We start from the raw sequence: 22,526 nt of genomic DNA, 5'->3' as shown, positions 1-22,526 counted from the left end.
TTTTAATTGAGCACTTGCCATATATTATTTCTTACAACCTAGTGTTAGTAAAGGTTGGATATGTATCAAAACATGCATAATATTGCATTTTTTGTTTAGGAGATATTCAGAATTAGAATATCGAGTATGTATTTATTAAAAAAACATTTAAAAAGGTTACAAAAAGAGCTAATTGTCAATAAAAACTAAAGAAACTTGCACTTTGATCTTCCAAACGAGCTAACAAGATGATGTTTTGCGCTTTTGTGGTAGATTTTGAACCTCAGCTTAGACTTTTCCTTGCACGTTTTAGCACAATTTTGATCGACAGCCTAATATTGTCTAAATAGTGGCATCAGGACAAGCCAAAAAATATGATATATTAATTTATGTCGATATTGCCCATATCTAAAAATGTTCCCAACCAAATATGTACGATAGAGACCACATCTTTAAGTGTTTGTCTTAGTTTACACAAATTTTGCCAGGTTTCAATTCACACCTGGTTTAGTCCTGGTTTAGGCCTGGTTTAGACCTGGTTTAGTCCTGGTTTATTCCTGGTTTAGTTCTGGTTTAGACATGGTTTAGTCCTGGTTTAGTCCTGGCTTAGTCCTGGTTTAGTCCTGATTTAGTCCTAGTTTAGTCCTGGTTTAGTCCTGGTTTAGTCCTGGTCTCGTTTTTGCTTATTTCTGCTGCATTCAAAGTTTTAAATCTTTAACTTCAAGTCCTCAAGCGATCCCGATTGAATCCAACTTCAGGCTCACATTACCCATTAAAAGTGTAACCGAGACGCCGTATTTTGAAAATTTCACGTAAAAATTGATCTTTAGAGTTACAGCTTTTGAAAATCAATGCTCGTTTTATTTCAAACTTTGGAAAAAACCTCGTCAGCGCACCCCCCCTCCCCCAAACCATTCATCATAAAGTGCCATTCTGCTGCGATCTCTCGTTTTTCCAGATCTGGTTTTGAGCACTCGCTAAACCGCTCTTCTTTTTTCTTTTTCTAGGTTGATGGAAATGTCAGTAAACTCTTCTGCCAAAACCTCTGCCTCTTGGCCAAGCTGTTCTTGGATCACAAAACCCTGTATTACGACGTGGAGCCGTTCCTGTTCTACATCCTCACCCAGAACGACGAGAAGGGCTGTCATCTGGTGGGATACTTCTCCAAGGTACACGCAACCTTATCTGTCTGTTTGTTTGTTTGTTTGTTTGTTTGTTTTGTTGGCGTGCTCATTTATGAAAGAAAGGGCAAGAATCAAAAATAGTTAGAATTAATCAAATGTTTAATCCCTGTCATGTACAATTCTAATACAGAAACAGAGCGCTTACCATCTGACTCTATTGAATGTGTCGGCGACTTACACGGGCTTTCCGGATCGCGCCCTTTCCCCGTGGGTTCAAACACTTTGTAAAGATCTGTTTGTTCAAAGACATTGAGCTGATTTGTATAGAAGCAGGAAAAAAAGCAATAGTAATGGTCAGTAATAGTCAACTTCTTCCAATAAGACAAATAATATTACAAGCTGTATGCTTATTTACCTGTTATTGATATGAAAATGCAAAAAAGAAGACAAAATTAATCTTATGAACATGATCGTAACCAGTGATTGATTGTTCATGTCTTTTATTTTAAGCTAAAGATGAAAAACAATTCAACTAAACTAGGACAAAGTAGAAGTGTGTTCAAAACCACTATATTAAAGACAATATTTTAGGTGTTGTTTTAAAATAACTGCTACTAACTTTGATTAGCCTTAATGAAGCACAAACAAAGACTTTAGAGGTTTAGTATTGCCTTAATTAAGGGGTTAGAAGTTATTAATTAAGCAGTTATTAAGCCTGGATCATTCTTAAAGAGTATTTTTCTGTCAAATGATTCATTTTTCATGATACTGTACTTAAGTAAAGGTTTGTTTTGGGGGATTGTCCTTATTTATGTAGGTTTATTGTGTCACTTTGTGTGTTATCATGACAGGCTTGAACAAACGTAGATCCTCATTTGACTTTTTGTTCATTGTAAACCGCAGTATTGATCCAAAACGGCTTAGTATTTCTACTTCCTGTTCCTCTTCACAGTGACATTTCTCCTTAACAAGCATTTTTAACAAACTTTTTTTACTGCTACATGTGTCACTCATTTTAAGTCAGTACAGGGGATGTGGGCGGGGATAGGTGGTAGGTGAACACAGGGAGGTCACTCAGGCGCGCATGAATCGGTCAAAAAACAACTTTTGAAAGCAGATTAAAAGCTCGTTGACGTCTCTAGTTTTAAAGGCGTGATTTGTAAGACTGTAGTGAAATGCTAAATCGCGGCACATGTTATTAGCCGGTGCAGAGCTCTGACCCGGTGTTTTGGTGTCTTTGTTCCCGCAGGAGAAGCTTTGCCAGCAGAAGTACAACGTGTCGTGCATCATGATCCTGCCTCAGCACCAACGCCGCGGCTTCGGACGCTTCCTCATCGATTTCAGTAAGTTCCCCCGAGCCGCCGTTTTGTCCCGTTTGTGCGAGATCCATGGAAACGGGTTTAGATACTTACAAAATAGCTTGAAATGAGCTTCAAATTGGTGGTTCGATCCCGTAACGCTGTTGTGTTCACCTGCTTATTGTGTTTGACTGCGGTTGGCGAGGGTTTTATTATATATATATATATATTATGTTTTTTTATTACAGTAACTTGATTAAAATATAAAAAAGATTTGTTTACATTTGAAATAGATTTGGGTAATGATTGAATATTGTCTACAATCTAAAACCTGTTTAAACTGATAGTAAAGGAATGAAATGTGTTATATAATGTTTCAAACAAAAGCATATGGTAATATTTCTGTACTTTTCGTGACCATCAAAAATAATCGTAGTCGTATTTTAATCATCGTAATTGTTATCTGGACTGGACTACAGACTCTAAAAGATCTTTTGTAACCATAAGACAGCAGCATTATTTCTAATTTTCCGCTCCACGATACACATTTAATCATGAATATTTTTTATTTAAAAGCCTTCAGTCAGCATATTAAAACATTTATTTGGTTAAAAACAAATTTAAAACCTCTTTGACAGTCAAAAAGGATGAATTTAATTTTGTCTACTAAAATATTTTCATCTGTCATAGTTTTGCTGACGAAAATTGTATTTAAAATGAAACTATGACTGGAAGTAGATATTTTTAAGCGTTAATACATTTAGTCAAATAATAAAAACTAAACATAAATGTATCAAAGGGACACGTTCCACTTTTCAGTCCCAGAGAAACAAATTTCTTTCTAGAAACAGGTCTGAACACATTCAGGAAACGGATCATAGTTAAAAACATATCATATCATATAAAACATATCTTTTCTGGTTGACTAAAACAATGATGGACTATATTTAAATTTACATGTGACATTTTTGTTGATTTGTTTAAAACTAGACTATAACAAAAATAATCTAGACGAAAACTAAACTCAAAAGCAACTGAAATAATTTGTTAGTTCCTTTATTTTAACAGTCCTTCTTCTTTTGTGTGACATTCAAACTCCACCCACAGTATTTACAGTACATTTACAGTACATTTCCAGTACATTTCCACACATTGTCTCGGGGAAAAGTACTTTAGCCGTGAATTTCAGGTCAAAGTATCTAGTTTCTTTCTACCTCTTTCTCTGTTCGGGCGCTGCTGCTGCTGTTGTTGTTGTTGTGAAGCGTTTCGGTGACAATGACGGGGGAGGGACGAGTGGCAGGGCGTTTGCTAATGGAGCGTTTGATTTCCTCTTCAGTTCAGGGGGGCGGAGATGGCTCGAGGAGGTTGTTTCGTAACGAGGGTCCGATATCGCTTTATTTGTCTCTTTTTCGGCCCGCGCCAGTATTTGATGTTCGTCTTGCTGTTTGTTATTGTTGTCAAGATGTTAAACGCAAGACTCGCCGTTAGGGTTAAAGGTGGTTAAGTTCAGACATTAAAGTGACCCTTCAAGTCGGACGACTCATTGAACTAAAATGCAGTTAAAATATATTTATTTAGAATTTTGCCAAAAATTATTTAAAAAAATATTACACAATAGCTTATTTTTTAGGTTTATAATTTCACTGTTTTTGAATTGATGACATCACACTATCAAGCAACTTTATTTCATTGAATTGATGTTTAGAATGTCAAAAAAGTACTTTCTTTGTGTAAATACTGCATAAACTTTGACAGGAATGAGTGTGATGTCACTTCCTGTCCTTTTTTACAGATCTTTTTACATTTCTACAAAAATACCTGCTCGATTCGTATAAAACTACCATTTATAAACGGGTATAAATACACCAAATAACGTAAAAATTAGAAACTCTTAAAAACCTTTCATACGCACTTTAACTTTTCTCTTTTGTAAAAACAATCGGGCTGTTTTAGAGTCGACTGAAGAGATTCAAAGTCGGCAGAATAGCTCAAAACTATTCAATATCTCTATGATCAGACCCCGTTTTCAGTCCCAAACTGCACAGGCGAGACCACACATATTTATACAGAAAACTACTACTAAAACAGTGTTTTTAACTGCAAAAATAAGGTTCAGATTAAAGTCATAATTCACTCCCAAGTCTCAAAAAATAAACCAAGCGTTCACCTTTCTGCTGTCGTCCAAATAAATCCATATAATTCCAAGAAAATAATTGTTGGTCAACCATTATTTTAGTATTCGACTATTCTAAAGATTATTTCGATTGTACATTGAGACTTTTAAAATGCATTATCAACCAAATAAAAGTGGAAATATGATGACTGAAGGGTTCTAGATAGACAGTACTGTACAAAAATACAGTGTATTATTGGTGAAAATCAGAAATAGTTTATTCTTTTTTAGATTCAGCACAGTCCAGATGACAATTTTGATGATCATCATGCGACTTAATTGACAAAAAAATCATTTAAAAGTGTTTTTTTGTATAAAATAGAATGCAATTTGATGTCTGAATGTCTTTTATCTGTTTTATGTGAACATTGTGGCCAGTCCTTCCACTTTTGTCTGAACAAGTGTGCATTTTACCTCTTTAAGTCCCACTATACTCCTGGACAGCGCTAGCCGCCCACAGAAGAGAGTGAAAAATCGTCTTTCAGATCATTTTTCAAAGCCGCCGCTCCTTTGTCTCCCTTTCACTAATGCAAATTCCCAATGCAAAACGACAAAGTGAATTATGACTTTTCCCAATTAATTTATTTGAATATTCTGCTGTAAGTGTTTGTTATCGCCGTCTGCTCCTCTCCGCGCGCTTAAACGAATATGCGGTGATTACTGTAACATTAGCCGCGCCGTGTTTGGTGATTAGATTTGCTTGTTTGGGCGCGCTGGTTGCGGGTGCACATTAAAAAGCATTAATTAATTTCACGCAGTCTCGTAATGGATGACCCTCGACAAAGCGGCGCATAAAACGAATCACACACATTAAGTTTGTGTGCTTTTTTTTTCCTCTCCTCGTTCGTTATCTCTGCAAAGTACAGTCTCCAGAGAGAAGAGAAGTCAATTTTCTTATTAAGTGCTATCTCTAAAACTAATGATACAATGGCGTCTGGTTGGGAAAAAAATATTGATATCCAATAAAACTCCAAAACGGAACTAGATATTTATTTAAGCACTTACTGTTACTGAAGGAAAAAATACATAAATAATACAACGTTGGGCTTTTCTTGAATAGATTAAGAATTGTCTTTAACAATTCCAGGACAAGGATAAGAGCACACGTATTTGAAGTTTAAAAGTTTTAAAATACTACTATCATTATGTGTTGGAAAATTCAAATGTATTTTTTATTTATTTTATTTATTTTATTTATTTTATTTATTTTATTTATTTTATTTATTTTATTTATTTTATTTATTTTATTTGTTTGATGATATTATTATTTATTGTGTATTTATTTTTTTATAAAGTAAAACAAACACAAAACAAACAAAAACAGACAGAACAGGGCCAGAGAAAAACAAATTGAGTAAAATTTATGATAAGAATTTTGGAAAATAGGGCATTTAAAGAAAAGAAAGGTTCAGCACACAAAAGGTCCAAAATAAACATCCCATTTATTCCAATTTCTGTCAAATTTGTCCATTTCCAAGAATCCATATGTGATTTCTTTACATCATTTATGGTGTTAGTCCTTTATCGTCATCCTTTTCTCTGTGATGGCCTTTTCCCCAGCCGCCATCAGTATGTTCCAAAGCAATCCATTTATGTTACACAAATGGTACATTATTTTTTCACTCAGAGTTGAGCACATTCATACACAGAACGATCAGAAATTCGAAAATACAACTACTGTATTTTCCGGACTATAAGTCGCACCAGCCAAAAAATGCATAATAGAGAAGAAAAAAACATATATAAGTCGCTCTGAAGTATAAGTCGCACACCGGCCAAAACTATGAAAAAAGGTGCAACCTATAGTCCAGAAAATACGGTAGTAGTAGAAGCTATAAGGGCTGAAAACGATTGGAAAAATATCACATTATGAGGTTTCTAACTAGCATTACAATTGCAATTGTAATTTGATCGTTGATTCCGTATTTAAATTGCATTTTAAACACGTCCAGGAGCATAAAAGAAATGAGTGGAGACTGAAATATGATCTGATAAACTAATACAAGAATCTCATGCATTTCAGGGCTTGTTTGTCTCATCTAAACTACAGGAGTCTGCAGAGGAAGCTTCAGAGCTGCCAGATTAATCATAATTGAACCTTGATTGTATTTATCTCATTTCTGTGTTGCGTAATGCACAAAGGCTGCAAACCCTGTAGTTTAGAGATCTACAAACCTGTTCTGATCAGTTTAGCCGCTCGTGTTTCAGTCGTATACCAAATGCGAACGCTTCTGGAGGTGTTTAAAAAGTGCACTGCGAGCGGAATCCTGATTTGAAAACGCTGTAAATCGCAATGCCGATCAGAGATTCCGTTATACAGACATGTTTACTCTTTACATTTGTTGTGTGTATAATTGATAACTGGCATTCAAACAAAGAAACAAAACTAGAACGATGAAAGCGATCTGTGTTTGTATCGGTCGGTCAATATCGGAAACTGTTAAGTCTCTGTTTGTGTTTTGTCTGAACTGTCTTATTTTTGCGCCGCTCTTTTTTTTTAGGTTACCTGCTCACAAGGCGCGAAGGACAGGCCGGTTCCCCCGAGAAGCCCCTGTCCGACCTGGGCCGCCTATCGTACTCGGCCTATTGGAAAAGTGTCATCTTGGAGTATCTGGCTAAGCACCGCGAGAAGCACATCAGCGTCAGGGGCATCAGCCGCGCCTCCGGGATGTGCCCGCACGACGTGGCCTCCACCCTGCAGCAGCTGGGCATGATCGACAGGCGCGACGGCAGGTCAGTGCCACACCCGAGCCAGAGCCGCTCTGGATCCCCGTTATTGCTGGGGTCCCTTTTTTAGAGCTCTTAGATATCTTGTAAGAGCTGGTTTTGACCCCTGTTTAAGGCTAGAGCTGGTTTAGATGTGGGTTAGACCTGGTTTGGGTCCGTCTGGTTTTGTGCTGGTTTAGTCCTGTTTTACACCTGGTTTAGTCCTGTTTTACACCTGATTTAGTTCTGTTTTATACCTGGTTTACACCTGGTTTATTCCTTTTTTACACCTGGTTTAGTCCTGTTTTACACCTAGTTTAGTCCTGTTTTACACCTTGTTTAGTTCTGGTTTAGTCCTGCTTACACCTGGTTAGTCCTGTTTTACACCTGGTTTAGTACTGTTTTATACCCGTTTTAGTCCTGTTTTACACCCGTTTTAGTTCCGTTTTACACCTGGTTTTGTCCTGTTTTACAGCTAGTTTAGTCCTGTTTTACACCTGTTTTAGTCCTGTTTTATACCCGTTTTAGTTCCGTTTTACACCTGGTTTTGTCCTGTTTTACAGCTAGTTTAGTCCTGTTTTACACCTGTTTTAGTCCTGTTTTATACCCGTTTTAGTTCCGTTTTACACCTGGTTTTGTCCTGTTTTACAGCTAGTTTAGTCCTGTTTTACACCTGTTTTAGTCCTGTTTTATACCCGTTTTAGTCCCGTTTTACACCTGGTTTATACTTGTTTTACACCTGGTTTAGTCCTGTTTTACACCTGGTTCAGTCCTCACACTCTGCTGCAGATGATTGACAGGTGTATGGCAGGTCAGCCCGCCTCCTTCAGCTCCGCCTGTGACTTATCCAGGACACTGTGTATTTTTAACTGCATATCCATTTAATGCGGCCCAATATTGACAGAAGTAAGTCAGGTTAAGCACCCCAAGGACGCCATGTGTCTGTGTACACCTGTCGGCCCACCTGTGCTCTCTACTGTTACTACTGCTACTGTTACTACTGCAATTACTACTACTACTACTACTACTACTACTACTACTACTACTACCACTGTTGCCCCGCCTCTGTTGTTCAAAACCCCGTCACGTTTCCCTCCCGCAGAATCGTGTTGGTTCGGCGAGAGCGCGTGATCCAGAGGCACGTGCAGCGTCAGAGGGAGCGGCCCGGACGGCGAGAGGTGGAACCCAGCGCCTTGCGGTGGACGCCCCCGAAAAACCACAACGCGCCCACGACGTCGGACGAGGAAGGAGACGAGGACGAGGAGGACGAGGACGAGGATGATGATGAAGAGGAGGAGGAGGATGAGGATGAAGAGGAGGAGGTAGGCTGTTGATACTGCGGAAAGTGCTTGATACTTAATACCAACACAAAATTTATTTTTAGATAAGCAAATGTAATTTTCAATCTAAATATTAGTGTAAAAAATAACAAAAAATAATGGCTCTCGCTGATAATTTAAAACCCCTTTATTATTTATGGCATGTTTTAAAGGGGCTGTATTGTATTTTTACTGTTTTACTTTAAAATGCTCTATAATTAGCTGCAAATAAAGCGCTGTGGTCTCATTTCACCCAAATAGATGCTTTTACAATACATCTGTACTGGGACAAAACAGATTTACTTCATTACGTGCTAAGAATCAGGTTCATGAACTAGTTTTTCATGTTTTTCACGTTTAAAAACAGTAAAAAATCAGGTACAGTGCCTTTAATGGACCATACTGAGCCCTTTAACATGCCAGAACTAATAAAGTTATTTCCAATGATAAGAGAGCGCCTTGCTTTGTTTATTTTTTTATACATTGGTCACTGCCTGGAGGTCCATGAAGCGTTCCTCTTTACCTTTAGTTTAAAACACATATTAGTAGTTTGTTTCATATCACTTGGGGTCTAACTGGTCAGATTTTGTCCAATTTATGTCATACTTGTTGAAATGTCACAAATATCACTATGTTTTAGACTAAAAGAGGACGCACAGGTTTTTCAGAATAAGGTCGAAACTACAAGGCTTGCAGGTTTTATACATAATAAAACCTCATTGAGTACATTTATAATTACAAATACAATGAACATGAAGTACTCGCCATGATTGGTCTTTGTTTATGCAGCTATATTGCAGTTGTAGTTATTAGTGCTGCAAGATTAGGTGCGGTTTGAATGGTCACAGTTAGCAAAACGCGACGGCTGCTCTTTCGGGGCGTACTTTATGTCAAAATATCTTGTTTCTGTTGTAAAAACCTGCCAACAAAGTAGTTAAGACCTCTACAAACGCGCTCTGAAATACATGCGATTCCTTTATTTGTTCCGTTACAATTTCTTCTCTTTCTTCTCTCAAAAGCAATTTATTTTTCTTTTTTCCCCCCAAGTTAATCGCAACCGCAGTTCTTAACAATTTGAGATTTTACCATAAGCGTTCAGTCTTTCGTTTTGTCTAAATTGTCTCGGCTCCAGTTCCTCTTTCACATTTGTCCTAAAATGTCTTCGCCGCTATCGTCCCAAACTTCAAAGTGACACAGATACACGTATAAACAGTGCTAGGCCTGGTACAGCGGGTACTTTGAGCTAAAATTAGTGTATTTCTCAATGGGGTTTGGTGACTTCAGCCGTCCTTTGAAAAGCCCTGACTCACGGCAAATTAGCAGCGAACACTTTAACAGGCATCTCGTTACTGTTCTCACAAACCGCCGCGTAAATTCATGCTGTACGAGGGAAATAAATGTTTTTTATTGGCAGAAGATTGTTTAGTAAGGATCTGTAGAAGTTAAAAAAGAGAGAAACTTAGAAATCGTAAGTAAGAACGTAACAAACAAAGAAAATAATACTTTCTGCTGCTTTTACGACTTCAATAACCACTGTTTCTACCCTTAATAATATTATAAATTCTGCTATTGTTAGAACTACCACTTTTACTATGATCTGACATAAGTACTGTAAATATATGAATGAATCCGTTGTATACATTTAAAAAAAAAAAAAATTAACGCTCATTTTTATAGATATTATGAATAAAAACCATTCAATTCTTAGTGTCTTCCATTAGTAATCCAACACCACCAATTTTAATGAACTAAACTCAGTCTAATTTAAAAATCTATTCTTTTACTATAAGACTGTAGTTGAGTTTCATGTTATACAAGACAATATCTGGTATTATTCACAAGAAGACAATGCCCAAAAGCAGTCGGCAGTAGATAATACTTCAAAACGCCTACCTCCATTACAGCTAACATCTGTTGTAGCAGCTGTTTAAACTGTTGTCATATTTCAATAGTTTTATTTCTATCTTGTCATATTTTTTTTATCTCATGCACAATTGACTTTTTTTTGCACTTTTAACCTTGTCATATTGTTGCCTCCTCATCAAACACGTACCAGTCGTTTTGCTTCATTCACACGTTTTCATTAATGCTGTTTCGAGGTGGTTCAGAAATCACACTTTTTCAGTTTTCCCCTGAATACACAGATCAGAGACCCCAAAATCCCCCGTGCAGATTTTAAGTCCATAAACCGTCACCGGACTCTTCATTTCCGATGTCATGTCCGCAACCAACGCATTGCTGTAGTAACATAGCGGTCACATTGCCTAAGGGCCTCATTTATTTCTTGTTGTTTATGTTTTCTATTAATTCTCAGTACTGACAGCAGAGGGCAATGCCTAAATAGCAAAAAAAAAAAATATTTTTAAGTTGAAAAATGTGAATACTGATGTGACTAAAATCATGTTTAAAATGACATTTAAGTGCCGACGACTAAAATGCAGTTAAGATAAATATATAACAAAAATTGCTAAAGAATTATATACATTTCATCATTTACATCCCAGAATAGCTATTTTTTTGTTTAGGTTTATAGTTTTACTTCCTGGTTGTAATTGATGATAACACACTAGGAAATTACCCAGCAACCACTGGGCCAAAACTCATCTATTGTCACAATTATAATTTTTTGACAAATAAATATATATAAGAGCACATTTATTATGTTGAATTCGTGTTTAGAGGGTCAAAAAAGTCGTTTAGAGGGTCAAAAAAGTTGTTTCTTTTGCGTAAATTGTGCGTAAACTTTGGATGATGTAACAAGTGTCTCTAGTGTGATGTCACTTCCTGTCATTTTTCAACTTTTCTCCACAAATACCTGCTTGATTGGTGTAAAACTATCATTTGTATCTACTACTGGTACAAATACACCAAATAAAATTTAAATTAGCCCATCGTAAAATCCTGTCATGGACACTTTAAAGCCACAAGTACGCATTATGTGTCCCCTTTAAATCAGACCGATCATTCATTGGCGTTTGGTTTCAGATGGAGCGGCTGAAGGATCGGTCAAGCCGATGGGAGAAAGACGACCTCTTCTCGCCGTCCTCGCACAGCGGCCGTCCCACCCTCACCAAAGTCCACTGCAAGGTCCCGTACCGAACCTACGAGCGCCGCGCCATGTCGTCGTGGAGCCGCCGTATCCAGGGGGCGGAGGAGCGGAGCCACGACGACGAGGAGGCCGACGACGACGACGACGATGAAGATTCGGACAGCTCGCCGCCCGTCCTCACCAAAGCCCACGTCATGCTTTCCACCAAAAGAAAGGTGAAGGCGTTATTGGTTTGCGTAGTAAAAGCTGTCCTGGTTTAGTCCTGCTCTAGACCTGGTTTAAGTCCTGGTTTAGTCCTGGTTTAATCCTGGTTTAGTCCTGTTTTTTAAGTCGATACCTTGTTGTTTCTAAATATTACTGTAGTTAAGCAATATAAGAATTTACTTCTACTTCTACTACTCCACCAACCTTGTTTTAAAGGATTACCCTATATTTGGAGTATAAGTCGCACCAGCCAAAAAATGCATAATAGAGATGAAAAAACATATATAAGTCGCATTTTTGGGGGGAAATGTATTTTAAATCCAAGACCAAGAACAGTTTAAAATAATAACAGATGAGAGAACATGGTGAATAGGTGTACGTATGCTAACGCTAACACCTTCAGCTACATGATGCACAGACAGAACTGTGGTAAGTGTCTGGCATGTTAACGTAACATATGAACAGTTATTCAGATAACTATAGCATAAAGAACATGCTAACAAGTTTACCAAAGCATCAGTTTTACCCCAAATCACTAAATCCATTGAATTCTTCTTCCTCTGTGTCACTTCTAAACAACTCCACAAACTCCAGAGGAAGAGGAAGTGCAGATTCTTCTTCTGCGTCGCTTAGAGCCTAGAGCGCCCTCTTGTGGTTGCCATGTGAAATGCGGTTGCCTGTGTGAAAATAACAAACAAAATGATAGAATAATGTGTTAATAATGATATATTTGGCACCCCGGCCAAAACTATTTTGTGATTTTGTTTAGCAATAAAATTAAAAGGAAAAAAAAAATTGTTTTCAAGACCTCATTTTGGAATGTCATGTTTTTACGTCTAAAATGTGTCAACAAAAATAGTAAAGTTTTCTCAATTATGCTGCTACATGCACAATTACTGCAACCACAGATACAACGTTACCACTACTACTGCTTTGTGTACTGCCAAAAGTGAGCCGTGTTGGCCACTCAGCTGCTTCCTGTTATGATTCTACGAGAAGAAGAAGAATGTGTCTTCTCTTGGAGGCAGTTGTTCAATAGAGACGTGCTCAGGACTTCAATATTGTCATTGTTTTCTGTTCAGAGACAGAGAGAGCAAAGCCAGGAGTCTATTCGCTTTATTTCCACTTACTGTAAGCTTTTAAACTTTTCTTCAGCTGCAGATGTTTAGCTCAAAAACCCTTGAAGAACATATAACTTTGCCTAGTTGCGTCACCTTTTTGACTCCTTGGGAATAGATGAGGTTAAGGTGCATGTGAAGTTTTCATGTTTTTCTTATTATGACTTAGTTTGGTGGATCAGAACAAGAGGTGAATACCGTATTTTCCGGACTATAAGTCGCAACTGAGTATAAGTATAAATAAGTATAAGTCGCACCAGCCAAAAAATGCATAATAGAGAAGAAAAAAACATATATAAGTCGCACTGGAGTATGAAATGCGGTTGCAAGTGTGAAAATAACAAATAATATCGCTCCAGAGTATAAGTATATAAGTATAAATATAAGTATAAGTCGCACCCAGGCCAAAACTATGAAAAAAGGTGCGACTTATAGTCCCGGAAAATACGGTACTCATCATAGTTTTACATCAGTCAAGTGGCAGTTTGTGAAGATTAAATTGAAATTGAAAATTACAGGAAGTAGATCTTAGTTCTGAAACAATCCATCTATGATGTCATCAATAAGAGATGTTCCATTGAAAATACAGGGACAATTTACAACTGGCGCGATGTTCAGAGTAACCAAAACAAAGGTGTTATCAAGTATTATTGGTTTTCAAATCATAATTATGGTTTAAGACAAGTTTAGGCCATTGTTTACATTTTGGTTGCTAGGTAACTATTGTGGAATTACCTCTAACTATGTCACATCTGCTGCTCTTGTCCAACCAGGAAGTAACACTGTAAATTTCACAAAAATGTTCAAACGAGGGAAAAATATGCAAGATTTGAAGTAAATGTTAAATATAATGATGTTAATTATGTTTTAATGAAGCGTGTCACATGCACTTTAATGCCGTACTGTGAAACATTCCAGGCAAAGTGGCAGATGGTCTCTTGGATTGTGTTATTGCAAGTATTGTAAGGTATACTGTATTGATCTCCATTTGAAAATGTGTCCCCTTCATTGTAATAGTAGTAGTAGTAGTGGTAGTAGTGGTAGTAGTAGTAGTAGTAGTGGTGGTTGTTGTAGTAGTAGTAGTAGTAGTAGTATTAGTAGTAGTAGTAGTAGTAGTAGTAGTAGTAGTAGTAGTAGTAGTAGTAGTAGTGGTGGTTGTTGTAGTGGTGGTTGTAGTAGTAGTAGTAGTAGTAGTAGTAGTAGTAGTAGTAGTAGTAGTAGTAGTAGTAGTAGTAGTAGTAGTAGTAGTAGTAGTAGTAGTAGTAGTGATGGTGGTGGTCGTAGTAGTAGTTTTAGAAGTGGGAATAATACACGGTTGGTCCTTTTTTAATCCAGGAGATAATTGTTGACTCTTGCGGCGTTGTTGTGGTTTGTGTTTGGTTTTCTCTTGGCACAAAGCACAGCTGAGTGTTTATCGTTATTTGTTTCCCTTCATTAGCCGCCGTGTTGCGCTCGTGTGCGGCGGGAACTTTGATAAATATTCATGGACCGGAGTGGAAGCGGCGTAGAGCTCGCAGCTGTGGATAATAGATGTGTTTTTAGGGCCGCTGTCTAAACCATGTACCATTGTCAGCTTCATGGTTAATTTACTGGTCCGCCAGCCTCTGATCCGCTCTGTTAATGTGACGCTGCTGCCCTCTTGTGGACATGGAGATAAAAACACTGACAACGGCCTATCGGAATGGCTTACATCACTGTTTTCTGGGGCTGCAAGTCACAATTATTTTTATCAGTCGACTTTAGAAGCAATTATTTTTGATAACTTCTATTGTACAATGACAGTTTAATATCAAATGTAGCTAAATAAGGGTTGAAATATGGTGATTGATGGCATCTACGTTTACGAATAAAATGTATTATTGTTGAAAATTTGTAATTGGACTTGTCCTTTCTATCAGATTCAGTATAATTTTAGTCTATTAAAACTGGCGCCAATATTTTCTGAGGTGGTACATGTCGTCAATATGTTTGTGAATAATCGTAGTATTCATATATTCGTTATTATAGGAGTTGGAAGTTGTCTAAGGTATTGATGATCAGCCATATTCAAGTATTGTCAATCTGAACAGGAATATTTCATACGAAAAGGACTTAAGTGTGTAAAACAATATGAAAATCTGTTCATGAAGCTATAAAAAATATAAAGCTATAAAAAAAAATATTAATGAGTTATTATGAGTTATATTAATGAATCACAGTCAATACTAAGTGTGGACGTTATCTTTTATCCCATTTTCTGAGTTTGTTTATAATCAATTGACTTGATCGGTAATAGTTGGTAACATCATGAACTTGTGTTTTGGTTTTGCAGAGGTCTGTTGTGCTGAAGAAGCGCGGGCGAAAGAGGAAGAGAGTCAACAGCAGCGTCACCACGGAGACCATCTCTGAGACGACAGAGGTGTTGAATGAGCCGTTCGATCACTCGGAGGACGAGCGGCCCATGCCCCTCCTGAAGCGGACGTCCCGGGCGGGTGAGCTGGACGATGAGGAGGAGGAGGAGGAAGAAGAGGAAGAGAGAGGAAAGAGGCACATCGCGCCCATGAAGAGGAGGAGAGGACGACCACGGCTAGAGAAAAACATTCAGAAAGACAATCGTGAACTCTGGAGCGAAGGTTGGTCTTGAATGACATCTCTACAAGCATTTGAATCAAATTAATACAAATATTGGGTGATTTATTTATTTTTTTTGTCTAAATTTTGACTGAGATCTATGGAAATCCAAGCTTAAGTATTTAGAATATTGTTATAAATGAGTCAAACGCGGTATAGTAAATCTTAGTGTTCATATACTTTTGACAGTACAGTATGCTTTACTTTACTTTTATTGGTTAAAGATGTTTAATGTAGGTTAGGGCTTTCTTGGATGTTTTTCCTCTCCTCCGCAGACCGTACAATATTTCTGTTCTCTCTTTTACAGGAGCAGATTTTCTCTGTAAAAGACCCAGTCCTCGTCCACTGAAGCGGAAGAAAGGCTGGCCCAAAGGCGTGAAGCGCGGCCCTCCCAAATGGAGAACCAAGAACGAGAGAAAGATGGGCTTCAAGCTGAATCTGTACACGCCCCCTGAGACGCCCCTGGAGGCGGAGCACCACATGCACTCGGAGGAGGCGGACCGGGGCGGCGCCAGCGCTGATGAGGGCAGCCGAGCGGGGCGAGAGCCAGACAGTCCTGATGTAACGCTGGAGGAGCCGCAGTCCCAGCCTCACAGCCCCAACGATCCAGAGTCCCATAAGTCCAGCTCAGGCGAGGACTCTCCGGTCTGCTCCCCCGCACCGTACCGCTCAGAGGAGCAGGACGACTCCCCCGAAGCCCCACCAGAGCCTCAGGACAGTGAGCCCGACTCTCCCAAAGACCCAGACCCAGACGAGCCCAGAGCAGAAACGACTCGAGACCGGGAGGAAGAGGAGGAGCCGAGCAAAGCGGACCAGGGCGAGGAGGAGGAGGAGCAGACGTCAGCCGAGCCCGAGGCCACAACAGAGGAGCCAGAGCCCAGTGTGCCGGATGCTCCTGAACGCACCACATATTTTTTGGCTCCAAACGAGTGTGAGACGGGACAGCTGGTTTCCATGGCAACAGAAGAGACTGAAAAGAGTTTTGAAGCCATAGAGGAGGCAAAAGCTTTAACAGAACCAGAGCCGGGCCCTGTCCCGGAGGCTGCAGAGGACTCTGGAAACGCCTCAGAGGAGGAGGTGGCCCCCAGTCCCTGTCAGGACCGGCCCCCTTCTGTCCCGCCAGAGAAACCTGTGAGCCCCTGTGCCCCGAGAGAGGAGCCCCTGTGCCCCGAGCTGGACTCTGAGACGGTGCAGGCTGTGCAGTCGCTCACACAGGACGCTGTGTTCCAGGACTGTGTGGAGCCTCAGGAGCCCTGTCCCTCGGTGCAGCCCTACGCCCCCGTCCCGCCCAGCCCTGTGCCTGTGCCAGAGGACTGTCCCCAGTCCGATCACAGCAGCCCCCTGTCCTCCGCCCCGTCCCACCCGAGTCAGTCTGTGCGCTCAGTGAACAGCCCTGCAGTGTCTCTGCTGGAGAGCGGCTACACCCAGATCAGCCCCGAGCACGGGGCCATGGTGCTGCACAACAACCTGGAGACCAGCCCTGTGATGGACGTGCCCTCGGTGTCGGACCACGGGCAACAAGTGGTGGACAGTGGCTTCAGCGACTTGGGCAGCATCGAGAGCACCACAGAGCCCTACGAGAACCCGAGCAGCTACGACTCGTCTCTGGGCTACGGCAGCGCTCTGTCCCAGGGCAGCTGCGTCGTGGGCCAACCAATGGTGGGCCCCGGCTGCACTCTGATGGCCCAGAACCTGAGCTCGCCCCAGCACTGCAACGTCAAGTCCCCGCAGGGCTGTGTGGTCGAACGGTCTCCGAGCAACGGGCGCCACGGGCAACACAATCAGCACAATCAAATCAGCCACAATCAACACCAACACGGGCCTCACAATCTGAACCAGCCGCACAATCAGCCCCACTCCCACAATGCACCTCACCCTCCCCATTCCCACAATGCACCTCACCCGCCTCACTCCCTTAATGCGCCGCACCCTTCGCTCTCGCACTCCCATAATGCTCCGCACTCGCATAATGCACCACACCCGGCCCACTCCCACAATGTACCCCATCCGGCCCACTCCCACAATGCACCTCACCCGACACATTCGCACTCCCACAATGCACCTCACCCTACACACTCCCTCAATGCACCTCACCCTCACGCCCAACTCGCTATGCACAATCAGCCCTTGTCCCACAACCACACTCCGCACCACGCTTCACACGGGCGGCATAACTCAACCCAACCCCAACATAACCCCGCCCACTCCCAACATAACTCCGCCCTCTCCCAACACAACCCTGCCCCCAGTCAGCATAACCCCGCCCACAGCCAGACCCTTATCCATAGCTCCTCCCACGCGCACAACGCCGCCCACAGCCACAACCAAATGAGCCACAATCACAGCCTGCACCACAATCAACTGCCACAGCACGGTCTCCACGGGCAACAGCACGCCGTGCCCCAGTGCGCCCTGCCGCCCAGCTTCGCCCAGGCCGTGCCGCTGTCCGACCTGCCCGAGTCCAGCCCCAACTTCTTGTACGAGCGCCTGAACTCGCAGGGCGAGTACGGGGCGCACTACACGCAGCCGTCGGGCCTGAGCCTGGCCAAGCTGCAGCAGTTCACCAACTCGTTCATGGAGCACCCGTTCAGCCACACGCCCTCGCACCCCATCACGTCCTACGCCAACACGCCCAACCTGCCCCAGACGACGCACCGGGTCGCCGCGCCGCCGCAGACCGCCATGACGCCGCCGCCGCCCAGCCTCGCCTCGCCCTCGCACATGATGCTCCAGCGCAACCTCCAGTCGCAACGCGTCCAGTCGCAGATCGCCTCCAAGAGCCACGCCACAGCGCGCTCCAAAACGCTCCACGCGCACCAGCAGCAGATGTACGCGCCGCGCACCGTGCCGAGGGTCAGCCTGATGCCCGCCGCGCCCGCCTACAACTCCATGAACATGCCCGCGCTCAACGGCTACGGCATGAGCCACGCCACCATGAACAGCGGCTACCACGGCAACCACGGCTACATGAACCAGTCGCCCCAGTACTCTATGCAGATGGGCATGATGGGAACTCAGCCGTACGGCCAGCAGACCATGCAGGCCCCGCCCCACGGCAACATCGTGTACTCCTCGACGGGACACCACACGTACGTGAACGCCGGGATGTCCAAGCCGCCGCTGAAGGGGCCGGGCTTCATGCGACGGTAACGCAGGGTCCGGCGGCGGCGTTTAAACGAAATGCACTAATTTGGCCTTGTTTCTTTCTCTGTGTCTTTTTTGTTACCTAAAACCAGCAGCACTTGGAAAGATGCAAAAATGTCCATCAGAGTTAAAACTTTGAGTCTAATATTGAAGATATTTTTGTTGCGCAGATGGGAAGCCTTACTTCATTATGACGAGAATCTATTTAAGTAGTCTTAGTGTTTTCGGGTATGTCCACACTAATGCTGTTCAGTCTACTCTTCTACAGTCCCGGGGGCGGATCTTTTAATGTCATCGTTAAAGGAAATTAAAGGAATGTAACCAATAGTGTTAGCTTAGACCATAGCTTTATATTGTAACTATCGCGGTCGTGTCTGCAGTGTTGTCGTTCATGCCTAAGCGCCACATTAGGCAGCTCATGCTAAGCTCATGCTAAGCTCAGCTCACGCTAATCGTTCTTAATCAGAGAATGAAGGAAAACATATCTTTGTACCAAGATAATGTGTATATCAGTAATCATTTGTTGACTCAGAAGCCTTTTTTTTTCTTTTTGCGTTCGAGATTGCCCTTTCCCCAGGTAGAGATTTTTGTTTTGTTTTTTATCGCCGGATGCACCGCGTTCTCACTAAACGATGATGTCACAAACAGGAAGTGAGGGATTTGACATGAATTTCACAGTCAGTTCAACAACGTGCAGCGTCCGGACGATGCGACGGCCGCGTGACAATCTCTGCGCTCAACGTGCTCAGCTAAAAAGTACATTTCCCATTCATTTGTCACGATCAATAACAGTTTGAACGTTTGCTAGGGGCTAATTACAATCCGCGGTGTGTTCAAAATGTGTTTCTGAAACTATGAACTGCCAAGTATCGAAACATTCAGTTTAAGTTTGTGGTCATGGACATCAGTTTTCTGGCTAGCCTCCGTCGTGCCTTTTGAACTCTCGTTTTTCGAAAAGTGTATGTGACAAAATGAACGGGAAATTTGCTTATTTTACTACTTTACGACTACTACTACTTACTGTGCGCCGCAGGAGTGTTCAAGGTGGCTCTCGTACACCGCCGCGCATCCATTTCTAACACGTACGTACCTGGAAATCCTTGTACAGCGCACAAAAGCGACAGCATTTTCAATCACGCTCGTAGGGACGTGACAATATCAAATGTCACCGTTACAATGACTTTGTTATTGTTGTGATCAAGCGACAGTGAAATGACAACTTCTTCTCGTTTTAGCTTAAAAGTAGCGACAATATAAACGGAAAGTAAAAAAAGTACTTCCCGTGTATTTTGACTTCTTTTGGAGAGTAGATTTCACTGAAAATTGCACCTCGTCGCCGCCTACGATTCTCACAATTATGATTTTTTTTCCCGCTCTTACGATTGTATTGTGTCCCGACTAATCACGCTCCATCGATCGCCTTGGCGTAACCGCGCAACACGAAGTATCAACGAAAGTATTCCGCCATCCTTTTTTGTTCGTTTCGCAGCGCAGTTTGTCCGTTTCCCGCCCATTCTGTCAGCGTACTTACGTCGCGTCGAAGTACAGTGTGAAATTAATGAAGTATTCTCTACCATCTCTACCAATCTTTTTCTTTATTTTATTCCATTTTTCATCATCCAACGTCGAGGGGAAATCGAGCTTTATCAATCATTTTTATCCGCAATCGTGTGATCAAAGTGCAATATATTGACAACCCAGAATTTTTTCCAATCAAAACTGAAAAAAATGAAAAAAAATGAGAAAAAAATGAGGGAAAAAAAAGGTTTATTTTTGTAAGTGTAAAGGTTCATTAGTGTGGACATAGCCATAGAGGGTTCAGTAGCAGCCTGTGATGAAGCCATGAAATGTGCCTGGTCCAGCGGCTGTGCGACCCCCCGACCCCGCCCCCTTCTGTCCCAACAGTGCTGACAGTTTGTACTATACTCATGCCTTTGTATATTTAAATTATTGTACTTATTTTGTAAAGTGACGACTCGCATGCTTCGGTCTCTCGTTAGTGGCAGTGCATTTGAGTAATACTGTACAAGTGTCGTGCTAATAGCAAGCCATTTTAAAGAGTATCTGGCCTTTTATTAGGTTCTCCCTGTCGCGCGGGGGGGGCGAAAGATTAAACTATATTTTGTTAATTCTAATAATGTATAAAATGTAAACTTAGTCCTGTTTTGTTCAATTCGAGAGGTTTTATCGCTATGTGTATAAAACTGAAGTCTTTTTGTAAACAGAGGCAGCTTCCCGTTGAATAAATATGTCAAAAGCATATCGCAGTGTTTGTACTCTTAAAAAAAACAAAAACTCACGGACGAGTGTGGCAGAATTTAAAAAGTATATGATATAAATTTAGCCCAAAGTCGATATTTTACATAACGCCTTCAAAAGCTACGTTTTCATTCCATCTGTAGATTTGTTTTCTATCTTTATAAAATGTTTATATTTTACCGAAGAGTAGAGGACTAGCGCCTGTGAATAGACCAAACTTAAGCTAACGGATTTGCATGTAAAAAAAAAAAAACGCCGGCTTTGTCCCTGTGTTTTTTTCTGTTTCTGATTCAAGACTCCCGCTCTTTTGTAGCCTTTGTACTTGTACAGAGCGCGGCGGACAGGAGGCGGGAACGACCTGGCTTTGTGCACACGCAGAACGAACTTGTATTTATGACTTTTTCCTCCTTTTGTCAGTCACATAAATGCTGTACATTTTAGCATAAGAATAAATTATGATTGACCATGGGCTGGGTTCCTTTCGTTGTTGTTTTTTTGTTTGGATTACAGCGATGTACGCGAGTCGGTCGTGTATGTGCATTATTACCGTATTTTCCGGAGTATAAGTCGCACCAGCCAAAAAATGCATAATAGATAAGAAAAAACTATATATAAGTCGCACTGGAGTGTGAAATGCAGTTGCAAGTGTGAAAATAACAAATAATATCACATATAAGTCGCTCCGGAGTATGAGTATATAAGTATAAGTTCCATCCCAGCCAAAACTATGAAAAAAAGTGTGACTTATAGTCCAGAAAATACGGTATTTATTTATTTTTACATTTTTAAAAGGATAAACATAAAACACTGAGCAGAACACGACCAGAGAGCGAAAATTAAAATAATGTATGTGCGTATTTTTATTTTTATTCATTTTTTAAAACATTTTTAAAAGAATAAACATAAAACGCAGAGCAGAACACAAATAAGAACACAATAGGCGTCAACTAAATGGCAAAAGAAACACAATCACAATTAAAATAAAGTACCACCACTGCCACTACTACTACTACTACAGTTAAGTAAAAGCACCTGGTTATCGATTCACACCCATCATTTTCCATTTAAATATTACAATACAAAACAATATATAGAATAGGATCTGTTTCTATTTTAGTAGTATTTAGCTGCATTTCAACTATATTTACTTTTCAAAAATCACAATGTGCTGGGTTAGTGAGAAAATGAGAAAGAATTGCTCTTTTCCTTCTTCATAGTGAGAAATAAATGCATAACAAACGATGCAACAAACAGTTTTTACTTTAGTGTTGGGTTTTCATACACTATGATAAAGTGAAAGTATTCAGTATACAATACTCTTGATACACGTTACAAAATATATTTAATGCAGGTATTCAGTTTTCTGTAAGTATTTTCACAACACTTTAGTGATTACGTGTTCTCATTGAAATGACATATACAGATTTCTGCAGTACAATAAGTACCAAATAAATGTTTCAGAATGAACTGTATCTTACGAGTAGTTTTCCAACAGTATTCTTATTAAATGACCAGAATGTATAAGTGTATCTCATCGTTTCCT

At 40.8% G+C, this 22,526-nt stretch overlaps 1 protein-coding gene across 3 annotated transcripts in view; it reads left to right on the top strand.

Annotated features, from left to right (window-relative positions):
• Nucleotides 1-21,451, top strand: part of kat6b (K(lysine) acetyltransferase 6B) — a 61,733-nt gene extending 40,282 nt beyond the window's left edge. For all 3 annotated transcript variants that reach the window (XM_072455624.1, XM_072455622.1, XM_072455625.1), the window contains exons 11-17: nt 987-1,148; nt 2,353-2,446; nt 7,076-7,307; nt 8,383-8,602; nt 11,585-11,863; nt 15,282-15,582; nt 15,888-21,451. In XM_072455624.1, coding sequence (XP_072311725.1) covers nt 987-1,148; nt 2,353-2,446; nt 7,076-7,307; nt 8,383-8,602; nt 11,585-11,863; nt 15,282-15,582; nt 15,888-18,730 — 4,131 coding nt within the window. In that variant the 3' untranslated portion in view covers nt 18,731-21,451. The remainder of the gene's footprint in view (nt 1-986; nt 1,149-2,352; nt 2,447-7,075; nt 7,308-8,382; nt 8,603-11,584; nt 11,864-15,281; nt 15,583-15,887) is intronic.
• Nucleotides 21,452-22,526: the final 1,075 nt, after the last annotated feature.

This window comes from Eucyclogobius newberryi, unplaced genomic scaffold (genome assembly GCF_026437365.1).
Source record: "Eucyclogobius newberryi isolate DKJ021-1_F unplaced genomic scaffold, fEucNew1.0.hap1 SCAF_20, whole genome shotgun sequence".
Taxonomy (NCBI): domain Eukaryota; kingdom Metazoa; phylum Chordata; class Actinopteri; order Gobiiformes; family Gobiidae; genus Eucyclogobius; species Eucyclogobius newberryi.
Note: the sequence above shows the minus strand (reverse complement) of the source record. Positions and strands in the feature narration are given on the sequence as shown.